This window comes from Hypomesus nipponensis, chromosome 23 (genome assembly GCF_054491055.1).
Source record: "Hypomesus nipponensis isolate SF chromosome 23, ASM5449105v1, whole genome shotgun sequence".
NCBI classification, from domain to species: Eukaryota; Metazoa; Chordata; class Actinopteri; order Osmeriformes; family Osmeridae; genus Hypomesus; species Hypomesus nipponensis.
The window spans coordinates 7,435,001-7,457,361 of NC_140383.1; the positions used below are offsets into that span (position 1 = coordinate 7,435,001).

The 22,361-nt window shown below is 41.7% G+C and overlaps 4 protein-coding genes and 1 long non-coding RNA gene across 10 annotated transcripts in view; 2 read left to right on the top strand and 3 right to left on the bottom strand.

Moving 5' to 3' along the window:
- The window catches only part of ube2f (ubiquitin-conjugating enzyme E2F (putative)), a 26,616-nt gene extending 24,375 nt beyond the window's left edge, over positions 1-2,241 (bottom strand). For both annotated transcript variants that reach the window (XM_084688887.1, XM_084688886.1), the window contains exons 1-2: positions 2,041-2,241; positions 642-780 (exon numbers count right to left, since the gene is read on the bottom strand). In XM_084688887.1, coding sequence (XP_084545013.1) covers positions 642-759 — 118 coding nt within the window. In that variant the 5' untranslated portion in view covers positions 760-780; positions 2,041-2,241. The remainder of the gene's footprint in view (positions 1-641; positions 781-2,040) is intronic.
- Positions 2,242-4,882: 2,641 nt separating this feature from the next.
- Positions 4,883-6,817, bottom strand: LOC146234037 (putative methyltransferase DDB_G0268948). Its single transcript, XM_084688885.1, has 6 exons — positions 6,571-6,817; positions 6,288-6,448; positions 5,838-6,054; positions 5,599-5,702; positions 5,314-5,451; positions 4,883-5,091 (listed from the first exon to the last, which is right to left on the bottom strand). The coding sequence occupies exons 1-6, from the start codon at positions 6,679-6,681 to the stop codon at positions 4,992-4,994; spliced, it is 831 nt and encodes a 276-aa protein (XP_084545011.1). The 5' UTR covers positions 6,682-6,817; the 3' UTR covers positions 4,883-4,991.
- Positions 6,818-7,557: 740 nt separating this feature from the next.
- LOC146234038 (putative methyltransferase DDB_G0268948) lies at positions 7,558-10,423 on the bottom strand. Of its 2 annotated transcripts, XM_084689076.1 has the most exons (7): positions 10,323-10,423; positions 9,695-9,859; positions 9,358-9,518; positions 8,835-9,048; positions 8,316-8,416; positions 8,048-8,185; positions 7,558-7,814 (listed from the first exon to the last, which is right to left on the bottom strand). In XM_084689076.1, exons 2-7 carry the CDS (start codon positions 9,803-9,805, stop codon positions 7,724-7,726), a joined length of 816 nt encoding a protein of 271 aa, XP_084545202.1. In that variant the 5' UTR covers positions 9,806-9,859; positions 10,323-10,423; the 3' UTR covers positions 7,558-7,723. The 2 variants fall into 2 exon arrangements, with proteins under 2 accessions (XP_084545202.1, XP_084545201.1); XM_084689075.1 differs by lacking the exon at positions 10,323-10,423 and having other exon boundaries at positions 9,695-10,239.
- Positions 10,424-13,403: 2,980 nt separating this feature from the next.
- LOC146234039 (uncharacterized) lies at positions 13,404-21,810 on the top strand. Of its 4 annotated transcripts, XM_084689340.1 has the most exons (11): positions 17,668-17,804; positions 18,017-18,322; positions 18,492-18,752; positions 18,849-18,943; positions 19,082-19,435; positions 19,612-19,923; positions 20,180-20,320; positions 20,423-20,497; positions 21,188-21,277; positions 21,376-21,404; positions 21,506-21,810. In XM_084689340.1, the coding sequence occupies exons 5-11, from the start codon at positions 19,303-19,305 to the stop codon at positions 21,545-21,547; spliced, it is 822 nt and encodes a 273-aa protein (XP_084545466.1). In that variant the 5' UTR covers positions 17,668-17,804; positions 18,017-18,322; positions 18,492-18,752; positions 18,849-18,943; positions 19,082-19,302; the 3' UTR covers positions 21,548-21,810. The 4 variants fall into 4 exon arrangements, with proteins under 4 accessions (XP_084545467.1, XP_084545466.1, XP_084545464.1 ...); XM_084689338.1 differs by lacking the exon at positions 18,849-18,943; XM_084689339.1 differs by lacking the exon at positions 18,849-18,943 and having other exon boundaries at positions 17,693-17,811; positions 18,017-18,752.
- On the top strand, positions 14,224-15,577 carry LOC146234040 (uncharacterized). Its single transcript, XR_014741765.1, has 3 exons — positions 14,224-14,851; positions 15,015-15,104; positions 15,271-15,577. It is a non-coding gene; the product is annotated as an uncharacterized LOC146234040 (long non-coding RNA).
- Positions 21,811-22,361: the final 551 nt, after the last annotated feature.

Sequence of the window (22,361 nt, forward strand, 5' to 3'; positions counted from 1 at the left end):
GGCAAGACGAAAGTAAAAGAGCAAGACAGAAAGAGACAGCTATCAGAGCTGGAAAACCAGGAGAGCAACACGACTTAAAACTGGGAGAGAGACATGACTTAAAACTGGGAGAGAGACATGACTTTAAACTGGGAGAGAGACATGACTTTAAACTGGGAGAGAGACATGACTTTAAACTGGGAGAGAGACACGACTTTAAAACGGGAGAGAGACACGACTTTAAACTGGGAGAGAGACATGACTTTAAACTGGGAGAGAGACATGACTTTAAACTGGGAGTGAGACATGACTTTAAAAGCCATGTAGATGTTTATATTGCCAGGGACTAAAATAGTACCCATTTGTTCCCCTAATTCATTTATCTTTTTAGAGATTTATATGCCAACTTATACTTTATTTTGGTCCGGCTTTTGGAGACAATTTCCACTTTACAGTTAGGCTTAGTTATTTTTGACTCTGTTCGGAGGCCTATTTAATTGATGATATCATTGATGATATGACGACATTTCCAAATTGTAAAAGCTATCTACACATAAATACCATAGTGTCACAGAAAAGACACGTAAAGCCATACCAGTGTGATGATGGTATGAAGGGTGTGAGTGAGGGGACGGAGGGGACGGAGGGAGGCTGGTCAGTACCTTTGGTGAGCAGTCGATCCCTGACTGAGATCCTGTGGGAGGAGTCAGAGGGCCCCCCAGGAGAGCGGCCTGGTTTTCCACTGTCATCCCTCTTCAGCTTACTGGCTAAAGTCAGCATGGCTGCCCCGTGCGTTCTCTCCTGCACATACACACACACACACTTTAGTCCAACAACACTTTAAAGTACAGCTGACAGGCAAAGCTTAACTATAACAATGACTGTTTGACATGTTACTTATCGTATCCTACAGTATATGAGCTCTGAGGGCTTGACATTAAGCTATTGGAAATACTTGCAATGTCCAGTTTACATGTATTGAGATGGAAAGAAAGTATATCATTTTACAGAGCTCTGTTTACCAAACTATTAGTGAATCACCAGTTCTAGTATTGTAGCTTAAGTCATCACTGGCTGCATGACTCAGGGACGAGAGAGAGAGAGAGAGAGAGAGAGAGAGAGAGAGAGAGAGAGAGAGAGAGAGAGAGAGAGAGAGCTGTAGCAAGTGTCACTGCTCAAAAACCTCATTATGCTTTCTATGTTTGGCTAGACATCTCAGTCCCCCAAAAAAAACAGCACTACTTTGGGCATGACTCAGCAGTTAAAAAAAAATGTTCTCCATCACTTTCTTAAAGGTTTATTTTTTTCCCTTTACACATTTTTGTTATGATGCAATGGAAGAAAATTGTTTCAACATGGGGTAAACTGGATTACCCTGGAGACCGGCTTGTTGTCACACCGCTCAAAGTCAGGTATTCATAACTGAACCGGCATAGCCCTCTAGGATGTTGTAAGACCCTAGAGGTCTGTGTTAAGTGAAGAGGGTAAAACTAGAAGTGTCAGATATCAGTGGCCCCCCTCCTCGCTTCAGCTGTCACGGCCGGCCTGCCAGCCTGTCGGATTACCAGCCTGCCAATGGGGGGGTCAGCTTCAGCATTGCAGGCAGGGCTGACAGACCCACACTGTGAACGCTGTAGACTGTAGACAAGACTGACTTACAGACCGACTTAAGTAGGTATATATTTCCAAGCAAGTAAATTAGTAAAATAGACAAGTCAGTGATCATTCTATTCCAAGTGTTGAAGTCTTAGAGCTTCAAGGTTACGTTAGTTAGCTAGAGTAGCAGCTTTCTACACACCGTCAGTCAAGGGATATAACAGTTTGCTATTATTACTTACTAGTAGGTAGCTTTATCAAGATGGAAAAGTGGTTCCTACAATTTAGTTTTAAACATGCTATTTGCCATGACTACACACTACCAGGCAATTGTGCCTAGATTTTTAAGTTAGAAGGCTGGTGAGTTACTTGATGTAAGATAGAAAGAGCGGTTTCGTTGAGATGTGCTTGAATATAGCAAATCAACTAGCTACCTAGCTACGAAAGCTAGCAAGTTAGCCTTACCTGCTGTCTCAGAGAAAGCGCTCCGTCTTACACCATAATCAACAACACTCGTATGCAAGGCTCTGGCTGCTACTGCAGCTTCAGCTGAACACTTCAGATAGCAATTAATATTGCTCATACACTCTAATAATAATTTATATTGAAATGTAAACAAGCTGCAAGTCAGCTGTCAAAACTCCGCTCCGGTGTTTAAGGCGGAAGTGCAGCAATTGTCCCGTTCGTTATTTACGTCCGGTTAGACAGGTCGAAAAGTCACTACGGTTCCGTGATATACTTGAGTCAGACAATATTATACATTTTGTTTAAGTCATTGTTCAAGTCATTAAGTCATTGAAAAAAGTACAAACATATTATTAACGTTGTTTCTTGGTTAATTGTTTTAAAATCAAAAGGTGTAAATTAATTTAAAGGGTTGTTATGGAAAAAGCTTGATAGAAGAAACACAACTTGAATCTGCAGTTATTCACAGCTCTGCTGACAACGTTTGTTTACCACTGGCTAGGGCGCAACTTCCCACTCTATATAATCTATACCATTCAGGCCAGTAGTCAAATGTAATCCTAACAATTTTTATACATGTTTTGCATTATACTGACTCTGAATCCCCAGTGATTATAAACACAAAGGATGATGACGCAGACAATGTACAGTATCTGAAGTGTGAAATTCTTCACTTCTACAGTCTGGCCTCTCTTAGACCCCCAACTGACAAGGTATCCAGCACAAGACTGTAAGTTCCTCTGGATAAGAGTGTCTGCAAAATGAAAACAAAAAACTAAATGTAAGACACACTGTGGAGTCTACACACAGGGAGGCACATACTCCAGCACACGAGAGGGGAGACTAAAACTGGCAGAGCGGAAACTTGAGACCCTTGAGACTGACTTTGGACAGTTGTTTATCTTCTGCTGGTGTGGAACCAACTTGTTAAACCATTTTTGGATGGTTGTGTTTCACTAAACCCATCGTTATGACTCGAGGGATACGGAAAGGCATGCTTTTCTTGGACAGCATGATTTTGTATGTTTTCTGTGACTGTTTATACAGATGGAAGTAATCATGTCTCCTGTGATGCCCACACAGTACAGACAAGCTCCTGAGACTACATCAGACAAATAATCCTCTCACAGAGAAACCTGGGTGCCAAAACCCGCACACAAACAAACACACAAAGTACAAAAGAACTTGGATCAGTAAGAAGGATGACTCATTCTATCAGGAGCATCCTATAATGTTATTAAATGGCAGAAGTACAGAGAGATAGACAAGTGCTTTTGTGACTTTATATCCATATCTTAAAAGAGAACTGCACTGATGCAGTCGATGTCATCTTATAGATGCCGTGGTTTGTTATTGTCATCATAGCTACTCATACAATAGAAACCAGATGATAAGACAAACATGATCTCAGTTATGACAAGACTATCTAGCACATGGTGAACTGACTCAATTTATGTGAGATCACTGCAATGTATACTGTCACCTTGGGTAGCAAACAATAGGCCAGTAAACATTCATTGAATTGTCATTATTAATTAATCATTAATTATGTATTTTACACCAGATTCTTTTAGAGGAATGTTCTCTCAGCCTAGTGCTTCCCCAGGAGGAAAGTAGCCTAGAAATATGTCAGTGCTGTGCTAGATGAGCTTGAAGTCTGGATAAGCTTGATGCCTGGCTAAATACTTGATTTAGTATTATTTTTCCTATAAGTTCAGTTTACAAACACAGAGGCTTATGTATGTATTTTCACTAATAATTCTTTGTTAATGGAAGAGGATCAGGAATGGTTTGTACAGGTGACAAAATGAAAAACAAATGCAGTTAATTTTACTGAGATGATTTGTTGTAGAAAATATTTCCCTCCACATTGACCTCTAGTGGTCATCTAATGGTAACATTATAGCATCATCAAAATAGGGGTATGGGAAATGGAAATGGAGCGACTCTTGGCTGCATTTAGGATATGCTTTAAAAAGAACAGTTTATCAACAGTCCAAATGGTATATAGTAATCTTTAGACCTTGGGAACCTTACTTTTCCCTCAAAATCAATATCCTTCTGTCTGTGACAAATGAGGTCATTTAGTTACCCGATCTCTCTCAACAGTTTGACCAAACTTGTGATCCATCACTTGTCCATTGACACTTAATTGGATACAAGTGTTCATTGCAGCATTAACTCCCTTTTCCACAAGCGACACTCAAAACACAATCGATTTTGTATTATTCATCACTATATGACTTTTGTCTGTGTTAAAGCTTTGTGATAATGTTCAATGGGTTATTTTAAACAGTCTTTTCCAACATACTGTATATCCCAGTGAAACTGCAGAGAATCATGTAAGCGTCATACTTGGTCAGATGCTATACAGTTATATTGATCACATTTCTGAATTATTTTACTGATCCATCATTAACACATCATGATCATTTCACACCTTGATGAGCTTCATAGAATCCAAGCAAGTCCATTTATCTTGTAACTCTAGCATGACCATGCATTGCTGTGCAGCCATGGAACATTATTGATCAAAGAAGTGGAACAAGAAGTCAAAAGAGGGGAGCGTTCCTCAGTCTGGCCTTGTACTGTGGTTATGCCATCATTCTCCCCTTCACTTCAGCCCAGTGGAATGAACCAAGGAGAAAGCACCATGGATCCTGCTCAACTCCCTGCCCTCTTCATGCTATTGAAAATACACCATGGCTCATTACTCTGGAATCAACTTGTGAAATGGGGTGGAAAACAACAACAGAGGAAATGCTTGCAGCTGCTCAGTCAACCCCAATGTGTGTGTGTGTGTGTGTGTGTTAGATGAAAAACAGCCTATGAGATATCGGAAGAGATTCAGTATTCTGTTTTATATCATTTTTGTATCAGGACTGGGCACACAAAGGTTCCCCTGTAGAGATCCAGTAAGTGCTGCTCGGCAGGACCCAGGTGAACTGGAGTCAGGCTTGGTGCCCAGGCTTGCAGGCAAGTAGGTAGAAATACCGAACCCCAACTATCACTTCTGTTTCTGATGAAGTCACACCCATTACTGTTAACAACCTAGGAAAAGTGATGGAGAGATTAGAGAGAGGGGTAAGAGAGAGAGAGAGAGAGAGAGAGAGAGAGAGAGAGAGAGAGAGAGAGAGAGAGAGAGAGAGATAGAGAGAGAGAGAGAGAGAGAGAGAGAGAGAGAGAGAGAGAGAGAGAGAGAGAGAGAGAGAGAGAGAGAGAGAAAGAGAGAGATTGTACATTGCAAATGAATGGGCTATACGTGACTCTGACCTGTGTGTGATGTGGCTGGAGAGTCTCCTGGCCTCCTCTGGGTCCTTCTGCAGCAGGGCCTGGTAGCTGGAGAACGACTCCACCATCCCTATGTAGCTGGACACAGGCACAGACCTCCTAACCCACACACACTCCTGCCTACAGTACACACACATGCACACACACACACAAATATTACATCACCGCACATATGTATAATAAGTACTATGTGTCTATTGGCTCGCCGCTTAGGCTTCAGAAAGGCTTCCCCACTCTACATCAATAATAATCATCTTGCTGTTTTACCATTCCTTCTCTGTGTAGGCAAGGGCCTCAAAGGTCTGTCTGTAGAGCTCCACAGAGCTTGGGCCAAGGTGAGGATTACGATAGGGCTGCAGTGCTGCATAAAACTGTCGAAGTATTCAGGGACAGGATTCATTAGGTAATCTCGCATTGCTAGAGTCCAGTGGTGGGGTGGTGGGATACATCCCATTAGAGATCTGACATTCATGAACATGTCTTCTGTGTGGTTTCTGTGTTCCTACCTCTTTGCAGACATCATTGAGAGAGTTGGGGCAGCAGTCTGCATGGCTCAGTTCCATGTCCATGGTGTAGTTGATCAGGGCCAGACAACCTCTTGGCTTTAGGACCCTGTTGGCCTCCTGTAGGAAGCGTGGTCGATCAAACCAGTGAAAAGCAGACATGGCTGTCAGCAGATCCGCAGAACTGTCCCCGAATGGCAGGTTCTCAGCTGGACAGTGTCTGCACACACACATGAAAGAGGGCAGAGCGGTTAGAGAATTGGGATAGTAATTGGAAGGTTGCTGGTTGGATACCCGGCCGTACAAAAATGAAGTTGTGTCCTTGGCCAAGACACGTCACCCTACTTGCCTCAGGGGGAATGTCCCTGTACTTACTGTAAGTCGATCTGGATAGGAGCGTCTGCTAAATGACTAAATGTAAATGGTTACCCACACCCACATCTGAATACTGACCTGTAGGTGATGTTCTGGGCAGTGGCATGCTCCATGGCTACCTCTAATTGGGCAGGGCTAATGTCAGTCCCCACCACTGTTGAGAAGTGATTGGCCAGCAGCACAGTTCCCTGTCCAGACCCACAGCCAACATCTACCGCGAGTTCAAAAGGAAGGCCTTTCTGTAACAGACAACACTTCAAGCTTCTAAAGAAAGAAATGCAACCTAGGAATAGACTAAAGACAGCTATAAATTAAAGTTCCTACACAAGGAAAATGTTTTGTGTCTACTAAATGTTCCTACCTTCTTCTCAAGGAAGACCAGCACCTTGTCTATGAGCTGAGCTGAAGGAGAAACTCGATATTTCCAGTAGGAGGCAGCATGCTCCTTCTCCTCAAACAGACGGTGAGCCATGGTGCTTCAACTCCTCCTAGACAGAATTTCGGACTGGTTTGCTTAACTGCTTATACTTCAACAAGTGAACCCTGCTTTTCGTTCCCAGGGTTATCCTTCCAAGGGCTATCGTAAAACAATGCATGGTCTGTGTCCTTTTTTTCTTCATTCAGAAGGGGGTGGAGGTGTGTGGCATGTTTGCTGATGAGGTTTAAAGGGACAGTTCCATGCGAGACCTGTTAGCTCAACCTTTTGTCCTCAAATGTTATGTTGTGGAATCCACATTCTATTCTAGTTTTGAATATCAATTGAATTAGAGTTGAAGATATGGCACACATGCACAGTCCTATAAAAATGGATACAAAAAAACCTAAGCAAAAATCTTTTCAAAAATGATGTAATGATAGAAATTAAATCGATCATCGATTTAATATGTTATCAATCAAATAGTTTTGATGTAATAGAGACGTTAAATTAAAGTGTATTGTGAAGGGTTGACAGTAATTATAGGTACAGCGGGCTGATTGTACTAAAACACGTTTTACCTCAACCAACTAGCACAAAACTTCAATGGAAAGAGGATAGCTCCGATTCAATGCACAATATAATAATAAGCACTGACCAACTGGCGCCAACATCAAACAATGATTTGTTTAGACTACTTCAGACAAAACTGACCAAGTATGATAGTGGAGCAAAGTGGGCTGTCCCTTTAAGAAGCTGAAGCAGAGCTAGTGTCATCAGGGGCAATGTAGGGACAAAGGGTCTGTCACAACCGATCAGACGACTTGTAGAGATAGAGGGGGAGGGACTTAATTGTGGTCTAGTGAGGTGGAAATAATATTTTATGAATACAGATGAGTTCTTACCAAACCATGCCAAAAAGTTCACACAAACTTAAAATCGTTAGCCTTATTCATCAAAACAAGACAATATATTTATTAAAAAACAGAGAGGGTACTACACAAAAGCAAGAAGCTTTAGGACTGCCGTATTTACTAGTTATGAATAAGGTGTGGTAGTTTATTAGGTGATGGCAACAAAGACTATCTGTTGGGAATGTTCATTTGGGTTTGGATGCCAGGACACAGAAATATCGCAGGTGTATCTCCATCTCAGTGTCTGGTGAAGTGACGCCCATTTCTTCCAGGAACCTACAACAATAGCAGTTAATTTATTAAGTTACTGATTAACTTCTGGACTACTTTCCGCACAAACTTTCAGGTATGTATAGTGCATATGCATACTCTCACACTAGGAAGCCCCTTCAATCAGCTCTGTAGTTTCTATAAAATAACATCATGGCTTCAGGTAGTGCCTACTAACACTACTCATGTAAAAGGTTCAATTGGATTAGGGTCATCGTTGTTTTGCCAGCTCATATCACCTGTTCTGTGTGTCGAGCCGCAGTGAGCTGGCAGCCTGTGGGTCTGCCCTGCTGTAGGCCTGGTACATGGAGAAGGACTCCAGAAAGCCCACCAGGGCCCTCACTGAGATGGGCTGGCTCACCTGTACACAATCAACTCTAATGGGGAAGAGGAGAAAAGATTAAATCTGTGGGGCCCTGTACCTTTTATTCATCTACTTTGTAAACCACACGTCCCGATTGTGCTTAGCCACAAGGGGCAGTATGAGTGTGGCTAGATTGGGTTTACCTCTCTTTCTCTGGAAAGGGAATAGCAGCGTAGAGGTCCTGCAGTTTACTATCGGCCACAGCCACCCTGGTACTGGTGTAAGGCAACAGGGACTTCTTGAACTGAAGACACAGGGCACGCACACAACATACACCAGGGAAACAACCTTAGACTGGAAATAGGCTTGTGCGTCAAAACCACATTGAACTTCTGTTCCAGTCTAATCCGTTACAGGAAGCAGAGCTATATTTGGGAATTTTAGCTGTGGTTTTGTGGTTAAAAAAAGGAGAGTAATCTACAGTTGCATTTCTAGCTGATTTTTGGTGGCAATGAAATTTACGTGTCAAAATCAGAATGGGTTTTATTTGCCATGAAAGTTTGCACATACAAGGAATTTACTTTGGCAGGAAGGTGCAAACATTAAACATATAGGAATCTAAAACTTAAATATGAGGACTAACTATACTAAGGGTGCATAACTATCAATACTAAGTGGAATTAGAATTAAACTAAACTATACAATACAATATAAATAAATACCTCTGCATGGATAAGGTTGAGTCTGTCTTCACAGGAGCCATAACGGAGGCTGAAGCTGTCAGTGTAGCCGAGTAGAGCCATACACCCACCTGGCTTCAGGACCCGAGCTGCTTCCACCAGGAACCGGGACTGGTCAAACCAATGGGCCGCAGAGGCGGCAGTAAGTAGGTCCACGGAACTCTCCGGAAACGGGAGCTCCTCAGCGGTACCCTTCCTATGAGTGAAGTAGAAGTAGACTGCTTTAAAACCAGGGACTAACACTATTAAGTAGTCACTAAAGAGGCTTATGAGCCTGTTGTTATCTGTAATCATTGATATCTTTCTTGTTATCTTAGTCACAGAGTGGTTGGCTAGCCAACAGTGACATTCTTTAAGTCAGGCTCAGAGGCATTGAACCTGAGATATTTCACAGACATGTCAATTATATTACATATTAACTGCACATGGCTAGGTGAACATTGACCGTTGGTCTCTGCAAACTGCTGTTTCACTGTGTTCACACTTCACACGGGCATAAACTCACCTGTAGGTGATATTGGAGTACCCTGACACTGCCCTGGCTTCGTCCAACTGTGATTCGCTGACATCAATTCCCACTACTTCCTGGAAGTGAGGTGCTAGCAGGCGGGAGTTCTGGCCTGTCCCACAGCCCAGGTCCACAGCTAGCACATGTGGCTGTCCTTTCTGAGGAGTCAACAGTCACAGTCTTACATAAATGCTGAGTGTGTAGAGCACTAAAGACTTGACTCAGGCAATCTTATTTAGCATATAATGCAGACCTTAAAATCCCTCTGCAGACACTGCCTCTCCAGAATGTGTTATAGCGCAATAAACCCACTCTCAACCTACACAAGCCTCACCTTCTGGTTCAGGTAGTTTAGGACAATGTCTGTGACCTCCTGCGGGGGTGCGATCCGGTACTTCTGGTAGATGGAGGCATGGTGTCTCCCCTCAAACAGCAGGAAGGACATGGTAGCCTACTCAGTCCTCTTCTAGCAAGGGTCTTGTGTTGGTGAACCGAGAAACTGATTGACCAACAGGTGAGTTTGTAACACACCTAAAGATTTTACACTCCTCTAGGCATCACGTAATTATAAACTTTAAAATGGTACTTTAGCTCGTAACCAAGCTATCCACAAAATATGCATGTCTGTGAATCAATTTGGAAGTTTTAAGCCTTTTTGCGATAGGCCACTCCCATTATCACTCCCACTAAACTAGCATGAACAAACACTTTCACACATACGCACACACACATGCTTTCGCACACACACGCACACACACTTGATCCTAATGCAAAAAAAAAAACTCTACGTCGAAAACTCTGTCTGCCCAAAAGAAGGGACTTTTAGTACATCGACCAACCAAACCAGCCAAATACATGTTAGCTTAAACAGGATACACGTTGACAGTAAAACAAGAAAGCAATTTGAGGGATAACAAGAAAAGACAGACGATGAAACGCATTCTCAAACAAAATGTACTTACGTGGAGAGGACCGCTACTCAGCCTCCGAAATGTGCAAAATACGTCACGTTTAACTCCTGATTCCCCGAAGCACAGTTATGCCTACGTTCGTAAACAAAATCCTGATTTGTTTATAATAAGTAAGATATAAAATCAGTTGCGGACAAAGGCTTGGGTTGAGTGATGATTAGCATTAGCCTATATATTCTCTATATCCAAAAGAACAAAGTGCACATCGAAAATATAGGCTACAATTATGTCGCTGAAGGTATACAAGGGGGTCAATGTCAAATAATCATTATTCTCCCGGACATATCTAATTCTATTTAAGAAAACATATTTGCTTCAATAGTTGTTTTTGTGAAGGCAATAGTGTGGCTCTTAATATCTAGACAACTTATTCACACTCCACATCTGTGAACCCCCGAGGGAAATCTTAAACATGCCCATATGTATGTAGCCTACATGATCTCATACCTGCATATATTTAAGTGCATATATTTTTCTTTCATTGTTATTTTCAAAAGATTATTTCTCCACCAGTTTCTCCATCACCCTCTGGTGGCCTAGGATCCTAAATACAGTGTTAGTTACAGTGGGTAGCAGTTTGATGATGTTTACGTACGTTGCATGAGTGTTGTGGTGAGTTACAGTGTGCTGAAAGTTGAAAACAACTGGGGTACAGGACATGTTATATAGAGCTTTCCTCCTCTGGAACCGACTTGTTTCTTGTTTAGAGCTACATCAAAAATCGTTATTTTAGTCAATGTTATGAGTGAACTGCTGCACTAATTCACACTTAAGTGGTGAGGAACTCACCCTCTGTTACTGTAACTGTTATTTGTCCTTTCACATTCTTTAATCCTACTTGGGCCTAGTTGCCAAGGGTACATCGGTCTCCTAAGATAGGCCACACAGTTTCTAGTCCCTTCCTGTCCATCTACCTGGCTGTGATGCTGTGCTGATCCTTGACTTCCCAGGCCTGTGGCAGTGTCACTTCATACTAGACTCTATTGTGACGTTCCTTGTAGACCTACAATATGACAACAATTTATGTACAGATGTGGCAGAGAAGTAAACATCACTGCTGTTTTTCTTCCTCTTTTTTTTACTTGCATCATATCTTTTACTTAGAATTGCTTAAGTCCTTTTCTGGTATGTACTTTATGGATATCAGACAAAAAACCTAACAGGGTAAAGACATGGTAACTGGACATGGACAGTCTGTTTGTTAACATGGTGAAAGATGTACATTTCCTGAGTACGCTGGTGTTGTGGATCCTAATGTGCCTATCCAGATACATACACATTGTGTCTTCAGAAGGTGAGTTGTCAGTTTTACTACAGACATTATCTTTGGACATCTTTGGAACACCCTTCATTTAGAAACCTCTGGTCAGTTGTGCTCTGAACTGTTGTGTTTGGCGTGCTCACCAATGACACAAGGCAGGATAGTGGACCCAAATGCGGACAGGAAGCGGGGTAGTTTGCAGTTGAACACTTTATTCACAAAGCGGGGTAGTTTGCAGTAGAACACTTTATTCACAAAGCGATCTCATAGTCCAAGGCAAGCAAGGGTTGGCAACAGAGTAGCAAGGCAGAGGTACACTGAGGAAGGCAGGCTCGTTGGGCGTGGGGGGTCGGAGGTCGTATTGGGGCCGAATGGCAGGGGTACACTGGTGGCAGGCAGGTCCGTGGTCTGGAGACTAAACTGGCAACGATCAAAACCGAGAAGACAGAATAAACTAGGATGAGAAAAATGATCTGGAATTCTGGAACCGACTGTGAAGCACAAGACAATCTGGTAACTGACAGAACAGAGAACAGAGGTTAAATACAGACAACAATAGGGAACACCCGGTGAGGGGTGGAGACAAACCAACAGGTGAAACAGAGCAGGGTGTGACAACCAAAGAATATACAGGGAGAATATAGTACAGACTCTTTGTCTACTCACAATCATAATATACATTTAGTCTCCTCATAGCGTCAACAAAGCAGGTCTTCTTCATAGCTGGTGGTGATGAAAAAGTATCTCTCCCATCTCCCCCACTGAGCAGTGAGACAAAGTACCAGTGGTTGTGGACCCCACATGATGGAAGACAATCCCAGTTAATTGTCACAATCAGTAGGAACAAATGGACTTATTTAAATAGTCAGAATCTGTTTTCCCAAGGAGACAGACAGGATCTATCCATGGAGCCCCACTTTTCTGTTGCAGGAGTGTTTTTGTTCACCCAAACTCAACCAAATGTACTCCCATTGGCAAGATTTGAGGTGTTTGCTGTTGAATGTAAGTTGACCAGTTACTCTGTTATAGGTTCAGATTTCTTTTTTTGTGGTCAAAACTACACTTATGTATGCAGTTTCACATGTTTCAAATTTGTTTTGTCATTGGGATTGTTTACGTGTACAATTTGGTTTACGAAATCACTGAGTGTTGCCATTTGTTTCCATTTCAAGTTACACCGCTACGTTTCCGAGATTGGGATCTGGGTTCTTATGTCAGTTTGAGCTGTGAGTTGCCTCATAACCCTGAGGTAGCCACACTACAGTGGGAGGCCGAGGACAGCTTCTCTTCTAACACCACATTGTTCTACAACCACACAGCCTACGTCATCATCCACAGTGTTGACCATCAAAACAAAAAGCAATACGACTGTGTAGTTCGACTCAACGGAACACGGGTATTTGGAGCAGGATTTTTGCTGGACATAAAAGCATGTGTGTACAGTATTGAATGATTTATTACTAATGATACAATCACATGCAAAGTAAATATTCCTAAATTAGGTGAATGTTTAAAGAACATTGTAACTGATGTGTGCTGTTGCATTTTAACTATCAATGTCCTGTTTGAAAATGGTGCCTGTTGATTAGTGACTTCACAAAGTAAATGATTTGATGATCAAGCACTGTCGGTTTTGGCATTGATTTCATGTACTTAGAATTGAATGTATAATGTTAACTTCAACTTAAAACAAACTGATGGAATAATGACTTTGTTAAATGTTTTGCTTTGTCTTATTAATCAATACTTGGACTACCATTTACATTTTTGTTCATGTTTCTTTTTGTTCTCAGACACATTTGAGACTCAGGTGACTTTATACCGAGAGAGCAGCAACAGTAGTGAGGTGGATCTGAGTTGCAGGAGTATATCTAAATATCGTCGAGCCAAATGGACCAGGATCTCATCTTCTCAACTAACAGAAGTTGTTCTGACCTCATCCAGACGCGCCTCATCTGATGGGTTACAGCGAGACCGGTTCTCATCACCTGCCTTCAGGGGTGTTGAGTACCCCATGCGTATCTCACCACTGATATTTGAAGATGGTGGAGAAAACAGATGCATATTTGATCGTCCTGAGCGTGTCTTCAGTTCTGAGCGTGTTTTAGTGAAACTCATTACTATTCAAGGTAAGTCCATGTACACTACAGTACTATCACTACACATGACTATCACTACACATGATTACCAATAATATTAAATCCACAGATATTAATTTTATTGTTCATTTCTAAGAATGAGATGGAGTCATGATCTTTTCTCCACCAGTTTCTGTTGCGCCCTCTGGTGGTGAGGGTGAGACAGTGGTCCTCACCTGTGAGCTGTCAGAGCTGAGCGATGTCCCAGTGACCCTGGCCTGGCTGAGGAGGGAGGGTAGTGGGGTGCTGATGATCCGACAGGAAGTCCTGACAGACAGCAGGCTGCTCAGTGTGACCCTGCCCAGCCTCCATAGAGACCAGCTGTTCTGGGAGTGTGTGGTCTTCTCTCAGGGCCTGCTCAGAGCCAGAGTACCCCTGAACCTCACAGACAGCTATGAGAAGATCTCTACTCCTGTTACATTCAGCCCGAATGCAGGTAGGAATAATGAAGATTTTTTCTTTCTATTCAGTTGCCGGTTCGTTTCAGCCGTGCCAAATGACGTTGTGTCCTTGGGCAAGGCACTTCACCCTACTTGCCTCGCGGGAATGTCCCTGTACTTACTGTAAATCGCTCTGGATGAGAGCGTCTGCTAAATGACTAAATGTAAATATAAGTCAAGCCGAATAATTATTACACAGTTCACTCAACATAGAAAACCAACTCCTGCAAAACTAGGAAATGACTATATGAAAGCTCTCCTCCATCACTTCTCTCTTCAACCCTTAAAACAAATCAAACTTTCAATCTGCGACACCATTCGATTGTGCTACCGTATTCCTCCATGTCTGTCTATCTGCTTGGTGACAAAGTAAAACCCTTTCACCTTGGGAGAATTGTGGCCTGCTCTGTGCTGCTCTTCACTGGGATCCTGACTGGGGTTCTGCTAAACTTCTGCATGGGAGCCAGAAACAGAGAGACAGCTTCAAGGCCTGTGCTGAACAGTGTGCAGTATGGTTTTATTCTCAGCTGGTACATAATGCACTTAGTAATATCACTGTAATGTATTGGGATTCAATCTCTGTGTGCTTTTCCTCTTGTTTGAAAGTTGGAGCGTCACCCCCTCTGACTGGTCAGGATAAGCCAGTCTACGTCAACGTCACAAACAACCCTCCTGACCAAGGTGATCTATACAGACACTGAGGACAGTACCGACATGGTGATCCACCTCTGGAACATTCTGGATGTAGCTCTGCGTTGGCGGCACCTGCAGTGTGTGGGGGGAGATGTGGACAGGGTCAGGTAGAAATCTAGTGAGGATAACCAGATCTGGTGTGTGAATGTAGTTCCAGACAGTCATAGGAGTTCAACAGAGGGAGAGAACAACATGGACATCCATTACTCTTGCATCTCTTTAAGTGGACTAAAGCCTAGAGGTGAGTTGTTGATTTAAAAAAACCTTTTTCCTTTATACAGAGCAAAGTGGGAATTGTTTAAACAAGTGGGGTAATGTAAAAATACTTAGAACTCGCAGATGTGAGATTCATGTGGGGAATTTTCTTTCTTCATATTGTTATGTCGTTCTTTTTTCTTACTCAACAGGATGGTGAAGGTATTACTCAACTGTCAGCATAAGTTGAAGAATCCATTGTGATCTGGCAAGAAATGCTACTGGACAAGCTTGCTTCTCTTTCAGTACTGGATTTAACATACGTTAAACGTGTATTTCTAAAGGAATTGATTATCTAAAATGAATAGTTACCTATGCTACAAACTTACATAGTACTACCATGTACATTGCAAGCTTCCTTTTTCTTTTCATCTTGAGTTCAGTTGATAATTTTCATAATACTCTTTGCCCTGTCTGGATGAGAAAATGTGCAGAGAAAATAGAAATTCATTTTTGGTTACTGAGATGGTGTTAATTAATCTATCTTCTCTGTGGTCTTTTTAAATTAAATGTAATTTTGAAATTGCATAGAAAACGTCTTGTGTTAATTTTCATTTCACAAAGAAGGCAGGAGAGGGGGCTATTGGTCAACACAAAGTACCAAGGACAGGGAATTGAGAAAGGGGTACATTTCTTTTAACTCGCTAAATACCATCTCTGCTTATTGCTGCAATTGCTGATAAAAAAAGAATTGCTCAAATACATTTTTCTCTTACTCACAAAGGTATGTAACTCACACAGGATGAATGGGAAGCACATCCATAATGAAAGCTTTCATCAACAGACAGGTCCAGACGAGAACCAAGATTATTTCTCGTACTCTGCGGTGCTTGGGAGCTGTGTGTGCATGCGAGTAAGAGAGAAAGAAAAAGATAACAATATTGTAAACCTGTTAGCTAAACCTTTTGTCCTCAAATGTTATGATGTAGAATCCACATTCTATACTAGTTTTGAAGATTGATTGAATTGGAGTTGAGGATAGGGCACACATGCAAAGTCCTATGCGAATGGATACAAAAAACTTCAGTAAAAATGCTTTCAGAAATATTTAAAATTATGTAATAATAGAAATTAAATACTCATCAATCAAATAGTTTTGATGTGTATTGTAAAGGGTTGACAGTAATTCAGGTACTGCAGACCGATTATACTATAACTGGCAGCCCCTGCTTAACGCCTGGTACATGGAGAAGGACTCCAGAAAGCCCACCAGGGCCCTCACTGAGATGGGCTGGCTCACCTGTACACAATCAACCCTAATGGGGAAGAGGAGAAGAGATTAGATCTGTGGGGCCCTGTACCTTTTAATCATCTACTTCGTAAACCACACGTCCCTATTTCTGCCACAAGGGGCAGTATGAGTGTGGCTAGATTAGGTTTACCTCTCTTTCTCTGGAAAGGGAATAGCAGCGTAGAGGTCCTGCAGTTTACTATCGGCCACAGCCACCCTGGTACTGGTGTAAGGCAACAGGGACTTCTTGAACTGAAGACACAGGGCACGCACACAACATACACCAGGGACACAACCTTAGACTGGAAATAGGCTTGTGCGTCAAAACCACATTGAACTTCTGTTCCAGTCTAATCCGTTACAGGAAGCAGAGCTATATTTGAGAATTTTAGCTGTGGTTTTGTGGTTAGCAGGCGGGAGTTCTGGCCTGTCCCACAGCCCAGGTCCACAGCTAGCATATGGGGCACTATATGTTAAGCACTAAAGACTTGACTGAGGTAATCTTATTTTGCATATAATGTAGACCTAAAAATACCTCTGCCATATCGAGAGAACTTATTGAAGACACTCCACATCTGTGGACCCCCATATATTTTCATAATTAAGAGCATACATTTTCTTTCATTTGTTATTTTTTAAGAGATTATTTCTCCACCAGTTTCTCAATCACCCTCTGGTGGTCGAAAAGCCTACATGCAGTGTGTGTTACTGTGGGTAGCAGTTGTTGAGATGTTGCATGAGTGTTGTGGTGAGTTACTGTGTTTTGAAAGCTGAAAACAATAGGGTGACAGGGTATTCTTATACAGAGCTCTGGAACAGACTTATTTCTTGTTTAGAGCTACATCAACAATCTTTATTTTAGTCAGTGTTATGAGTGAACTGCTGCACTAGTTCACACTTAACTGATGGGGACCTCACCCTCACTGTTACTGTAAGTGTTATTTGTCCCTTCACATTCTCTAATCCTACTTGGACCTAGTTGCCAAGTGGACATCGGTCTCCTAAGATCCTGTCCATCTACCTGGCTGTCCTTTGATGCTGTGCTGATCCTACACTTCCCAGGCTTGTGGCCACCACTGTCTAGTTACTATCGACAGTGTTACTTCATACTAGACTCCAGTGTGAAGTGACATTCCTTGTAGGCCTACAATATGAGAACGATTAATGTACAAATGTAGCAGAGAAGTAGACATCATCGCTCATCATTGCTCTTTTTCTTCTGCTTTTTTAAAAACTTACATCATAACGACAATTCTTACCTTCCTCTTTTACCAAGTCCTTTTCCGGTATGTACTTTATGGATATCAGACAAAAAACTGAACAGGGTAAAGACATGGTAACTGGACATGGACAGTCTGTTTGTTAACATGGTGAAAGATGTACATATCCTGAGTATGCTGGTGTTGTGGATCCTGATGTGGCTATCCAGATACATACACATTGTGTCTTCAGAAGGTGAGAGGTCAGTTTTACCAGAGACATTATGACACATCTTTGGAACACCCTTCATTCAGAAGAAGTATGGTACTAATCTCTGGTCAGTCGTGCACAGAAAGAGTGACTAAACTGTTGTGTTTGGCGTGCTCACCAAAGAATATACAGGGAGAATATAGTACAGACTCTGTCTACTCATAGTCATGTATAATAGACATTTTGTCTCCTCATAGTGTCAACAAAGCAGGTCTTCTTCATAGCTGGTGGTGATGAAAAAGTATCTCTCCCATCTCCCCCACTGAGCAGTGAGACAAAGTACCAGTGGTTGTGGACCCCACATGATGGAAGACAATCCCAGTTAATTGTCACAATCAGTAGGAACAAATGGACTTATTTTAATAGTCAGAATCTGTTTTCCCAAGGAGACAGACAAGATCTATCCATGGAGCCCCACTTTTCTGTTGCAGGAGTGTTTTTGTTCACCCAAACTCAACCAAATGTACTCCCATTGGTAAGATTTGAGGTGTTTGCTGTTGAATGTAAGTTGACCAGTTACTCTGTTAGAGGTTCAGATTTCTTTTTTGTGGTCAAAACTACACATATGTATGCAATTTCACAAGAGTCAAATTTGTTTTGTCATTGGGATTGTTTACGTGTATAATTTGGTTTACGAAATCACTGAGTATTGCAATTTTTTTCTATTTCAAGTTATACCCCTACGTTTAACAGAGGCGGACCTGGGCTCTGATGTCAGTTTGAGCTGTAAGTTGCCTTATATTCCTGAGGCAGCCACACTGCAGTGGGAGGCAGAGGACAACCTCTCTTCTAACACCACATTGTTCTACAACAACACAGCCTACGTCATCATCCACAGTGTTGACCAGCAAAGCATAAAGACATACAACTGTGTAGTCCGACTCAATGGAACATGGGTATTTGGAGCAGGATTTTTGCTGAGCATAAAAACATGTATGTACAGAATTGAAAATGATTAAAGAACATTGTAACTGATGTGTGCCTACATGTGCTGTTGCATTTTAACTGTAAAAATCTTTTTTGAAAAAGGTGCTACTAATAAGTCTACTAGTCATGACTTCACGACAAGTAAATGATTTGATTTTCAAATGATCAAGCGCTGTCGGTTTTGGCATTGATTTAATGTACGTATAATTTAGTGTCTAATGTTAACCTTCAACTTAAAACAAACTGATGTATATAAGAATAATGACGTATATGTTATGTCATAATACTCAATACTTGGACATTTTTACATTTTTCATGTTTCTTTTTGTTCTCAGACACACTTAAGACTCAGGTGACTTTATACCGAGAGAGCAGCAACAGTAGTGAGGTGGATCTGAGTTGCAGGAGTAAATCTGAATACAGTCAATCCAAATGGACCAGGACCTCATCTTCTCAACCAACAGAAGTTGTTCTGACCTCATCCAGACGCGCCTCATCTGATGGGTTACAGCGAGACCGGTTCTCATCACCTGCCTTCAGGGGTGTTGACTACCCCATGCGTATCTCACCACTGATATTTGAAGATGGTGGAGAATACAGATGCATATTTGATCGTCCTGAGCGTGTCTTCAGATCTGAGCGTGTCTTCAGTTCTGAGCGTGTCTTAGTGAAACTCATTACTATTCAAGGTAAGTCCATGTACACTACAGTACTATCACTATACATGATTACCAATAATATTAAATCTACATTTTTTTGTTTTAGTGTATATTCATGTAATTGTACATACATATCATACATATTGTTCATTATTTTATTGTTCATTTCTAAGAATGAGATGGAGTCATGATCTTTTCTCCACCAGTTTCTGTTGCGCCCTCTGGTGGTGAGGGTGGGGACCAGAAAGTGGTCCTCACCTGTGAGCTGTCAGAGCTGAGCGATGTCCCAGTGACCCTGGCCTGGCTGAGGAGGGAGGGCAGTGGGGTGCTGATGATCCGACAGGAAGTCCTGACAGACAGCAGGCTGCTCAGTGTGACCCTGCCCAGCCTCCATAGAGACCAGCTGTTCTGGGAGTGTGTGGTCTTCTCTCAGGGCCTGCTCAGAGCCAGAGTACCCCTGAACCTCACAGACAGCTATGAGAAGATCTCTACTCCTGTTACATTCAGCCCAAATGCAGGTAGGAATAATGAAGATTTTTTCTTTCTATTGAAGTAATCCAAATAATTATTACACAGTTCACTCAACATATAAAACCTAATTACTCCTGCAAAACTAGAAATGACTAGATATAGAAGCTCTCCTCCATCTCTTGGGGATAGTCTTCTTCTATCTAGACGCCGTCTTAAAAATTAGGCTTCAGCCCTTAAATGAAATCACAATTTCAATCTGTGACACCATTCGACTGAAATCCTCCATGTCTGTCTGTCTCATAGGTGGTGAAGCAAACTGCTTTCACCTTTGGATGATTGTGGCCTGCTCTGTGCTGCTCTTCACTGGGATCCTGACTGTGGCTTTGCTGTTCTACTACAGAAAAGCCAGAAACAGAGAGACAGCTTCAAGGCCTGTGATGAACAGTGTGTAGTATGGTTTTATTCTCAGCTGGTACATAATGCACTTAGCAATATCACTGTAATGTATTGGGATTCAATCTCCTTGTGCTTTTCCTCATTTAAAAGTTGTAGCGTCACCTTCTCTGACTGATCAGGATGACCCAGTCTACGGTAACGTCACAAACAACCCTCCAGACAAAGGTGATCTATACAGACACTGGGTACAGTACTGTAGGGTGTTCAATATTGGCCAAACAACCCAAACTAATTCCCTATGGTTTAAAGGAAGATGGGAAACTGAACAGAGTATTAGCATTAATCAAATAATGCCAATACAATTATAATTCCAGTTTTTTGACTCTATGGGTTGGATCAGAGCAAGAAGGGTCAAAGTAAGGTTAAAATAAAATATGCATTTAATAACATTGCAAATGAATGAAATCAATTATAAGGCAAACATGTTACAAAATCAAAGCTTTAAATCTTACCTATTCTATCATGATCATTGTAAATCAGAGAGAAGAAAGAGGTGAGCAAGGAGTAGGACAGTAGGACAAGGGACAACTGAGGAGAAGGTCTCAGGAGAGGAGGAATCCACAGAACAATGCATTACAATTCCCCTTATACACAACACCAACCAATCAGACCACATCTTGAATGGGGTGTGAGAGCCCGCAAGTTGAGACCGTACAGAAACTCCAGACCTTAGCATATGAGAGGTGGGGCAGGTTGACACCCACCCTAACAGTACAGACGTATCCATGGTGATCCACCTCTGGAACATTCTGGATGTAACTCTGCGTTGGCGGCACCTGCAGTGTGTGGGGGGAGATGTGGACAGGGTCAGAAAGAGATCTAGTGAAGATAACCAGATCTTGTGTGTGAATGTAGTTCCAGACAGTCATAGGAGTCCAACAGAGGGAGAGAACAACATGGACATCCATTACTCTTGCATCTCTTTAAGTGGACTAAAGCCTAGAGGTGAGTTGATAATTTAAAAAGTCCAATGGGTCAGGGTAAACTCTCAAACATCTGTTTGTTTTTTATGATAAACATGTGCACCTTTTCCCTTTATACAGAGCAAAATGGGAATTGTGAAACGAGTGGGGTAAAGTAAAACTGATCTGGGAACTTGTTGATGTGAGATTCATGTGCGGAAAAAATATTAATTTTGTTACGTCGTTATATCGTTCTTTTCTTATTCCACAGGATGGGGATTGTGTAATCTACTCAGCTGTCAGCATAACTTGAAGAATCCATTGTGATCTGGAAATAAATGCTACTGGACAAGCTTGCTCATCTTTCAGTGTTGGATTTAACATATACTGTTTTTCTTAACAAATTGATTATCTAAAATGAACCGTTACCTATGATACATACTTACATAGTACCACCATGTAGATTGCAAGCTTACATTTCCTTTTCATCTTGAGTTCAGTTGATAATTTTCATAATGCCCTTTACCCTGTCTGGATGAGAAAATGTGCAGAGAAAAATAAATTCATTTTTGGGTACTGAGATGGTGTTAATGAATCTACCTCTCTGTGCTCTTTTTACTGTAATTAAATTACATTTTGTAATTGTGTGGACGTCGTCTTGAAAATGAATCATTGTGTTACTGTCATTTTCATTTCACAAAGAAGGCAGGAGAGGGGGCTGTTGGTCAACACAAAGTACCAAGGACAGGGACTTGAGAAAGGGGTACATTTCTTTCTTTCAACTCGTTAAATACGATCTATACTTATTTCTGCAATTGCTGATAAAAAAGAATTGCTTGAATATCTTTTTCTCTTACTCACAAAGGTGTGCAACTCACACAGGATGAATGGGAAGCACATCCATAATGAAAGCTTTCACCAACAGACAGGTGCAGACGAGAACCAAGATACTTTCTTGTACTCTGCGGTGCTTGGGAGCTGTGTGTGCATGCGAGTAAGAGAGACAGAAAAAGAGAACAATATTGTAAGGGAAAGCTATTGAAAGGATTCAAGGTCTTGTTAAATGAAAGCTTTCATAACTGACAAAAATGAGAAAGGGGAGACATAGCCTGAATTCCATTCAAAAA

Coding starts and splice junctions, on each gene's coding strand:
- LOC146234039 (XM_084689338.1), top strand. CDS start 17,696: ATGGACAGTCTGTTTGTTAACATGGTGAAAGATGTACATATCCTGAGT. Junction 18,753..19,081: donor TTTGCTGAGCATAAAAACAT/GTATGTACAGAA, acceptor TTTTGTTCTCAG/ACACACTTAAGACTCAGGTG. Junction 20,498..21,187: donor AAACAACCCTCCAGACAAAG/GTGATCTATACA, acceptor GTGTGAATGTAG/TTCCAGACAGTCATAGGAGT.
- LOC146234037 (XM_084688885.1), bottom strand. CDS start 6,681: ATGGCTCACCGTCTGTTTGAGGAGAAGGAGCATGCTGCCTCCTACTGG. Junction 6,055..6,287: donor GCCCAGAACATCACCTACAG/GTCAGTATTCAG, acceptor GTGTGTGTGCAG/ACACTGTCCAGCTGAGAACC. Junction 5,092..5,313: donor TCCAGCCACATCACACACAG/GTCAGAGTCACG, acceptor CACTTTTCCTAG/GTTGTTAACAGTAATGGGTG.
- LOC146234038 (XM_084689076.1), bottom strand. CDS start 9,805: ATGTCCTTCCTGCTGTTTGAGGGGAGACACCATGCCTCCATCTACCAG. Junction 8,417..8,834: donor TCAACCTTATCCATGCAGAG/GTATTTATTTAT, acceptor CTGTGTCTTCAG/TTCAAGAAGTCCCTGTTGCC. Junction 8,186..8,315: donor CCCTTTCCAGAGAAAGAGAG/GTAAACCCAATC, acceptor CTTCCCCATTAG/AGTTGATTGTGTACAGGTGA.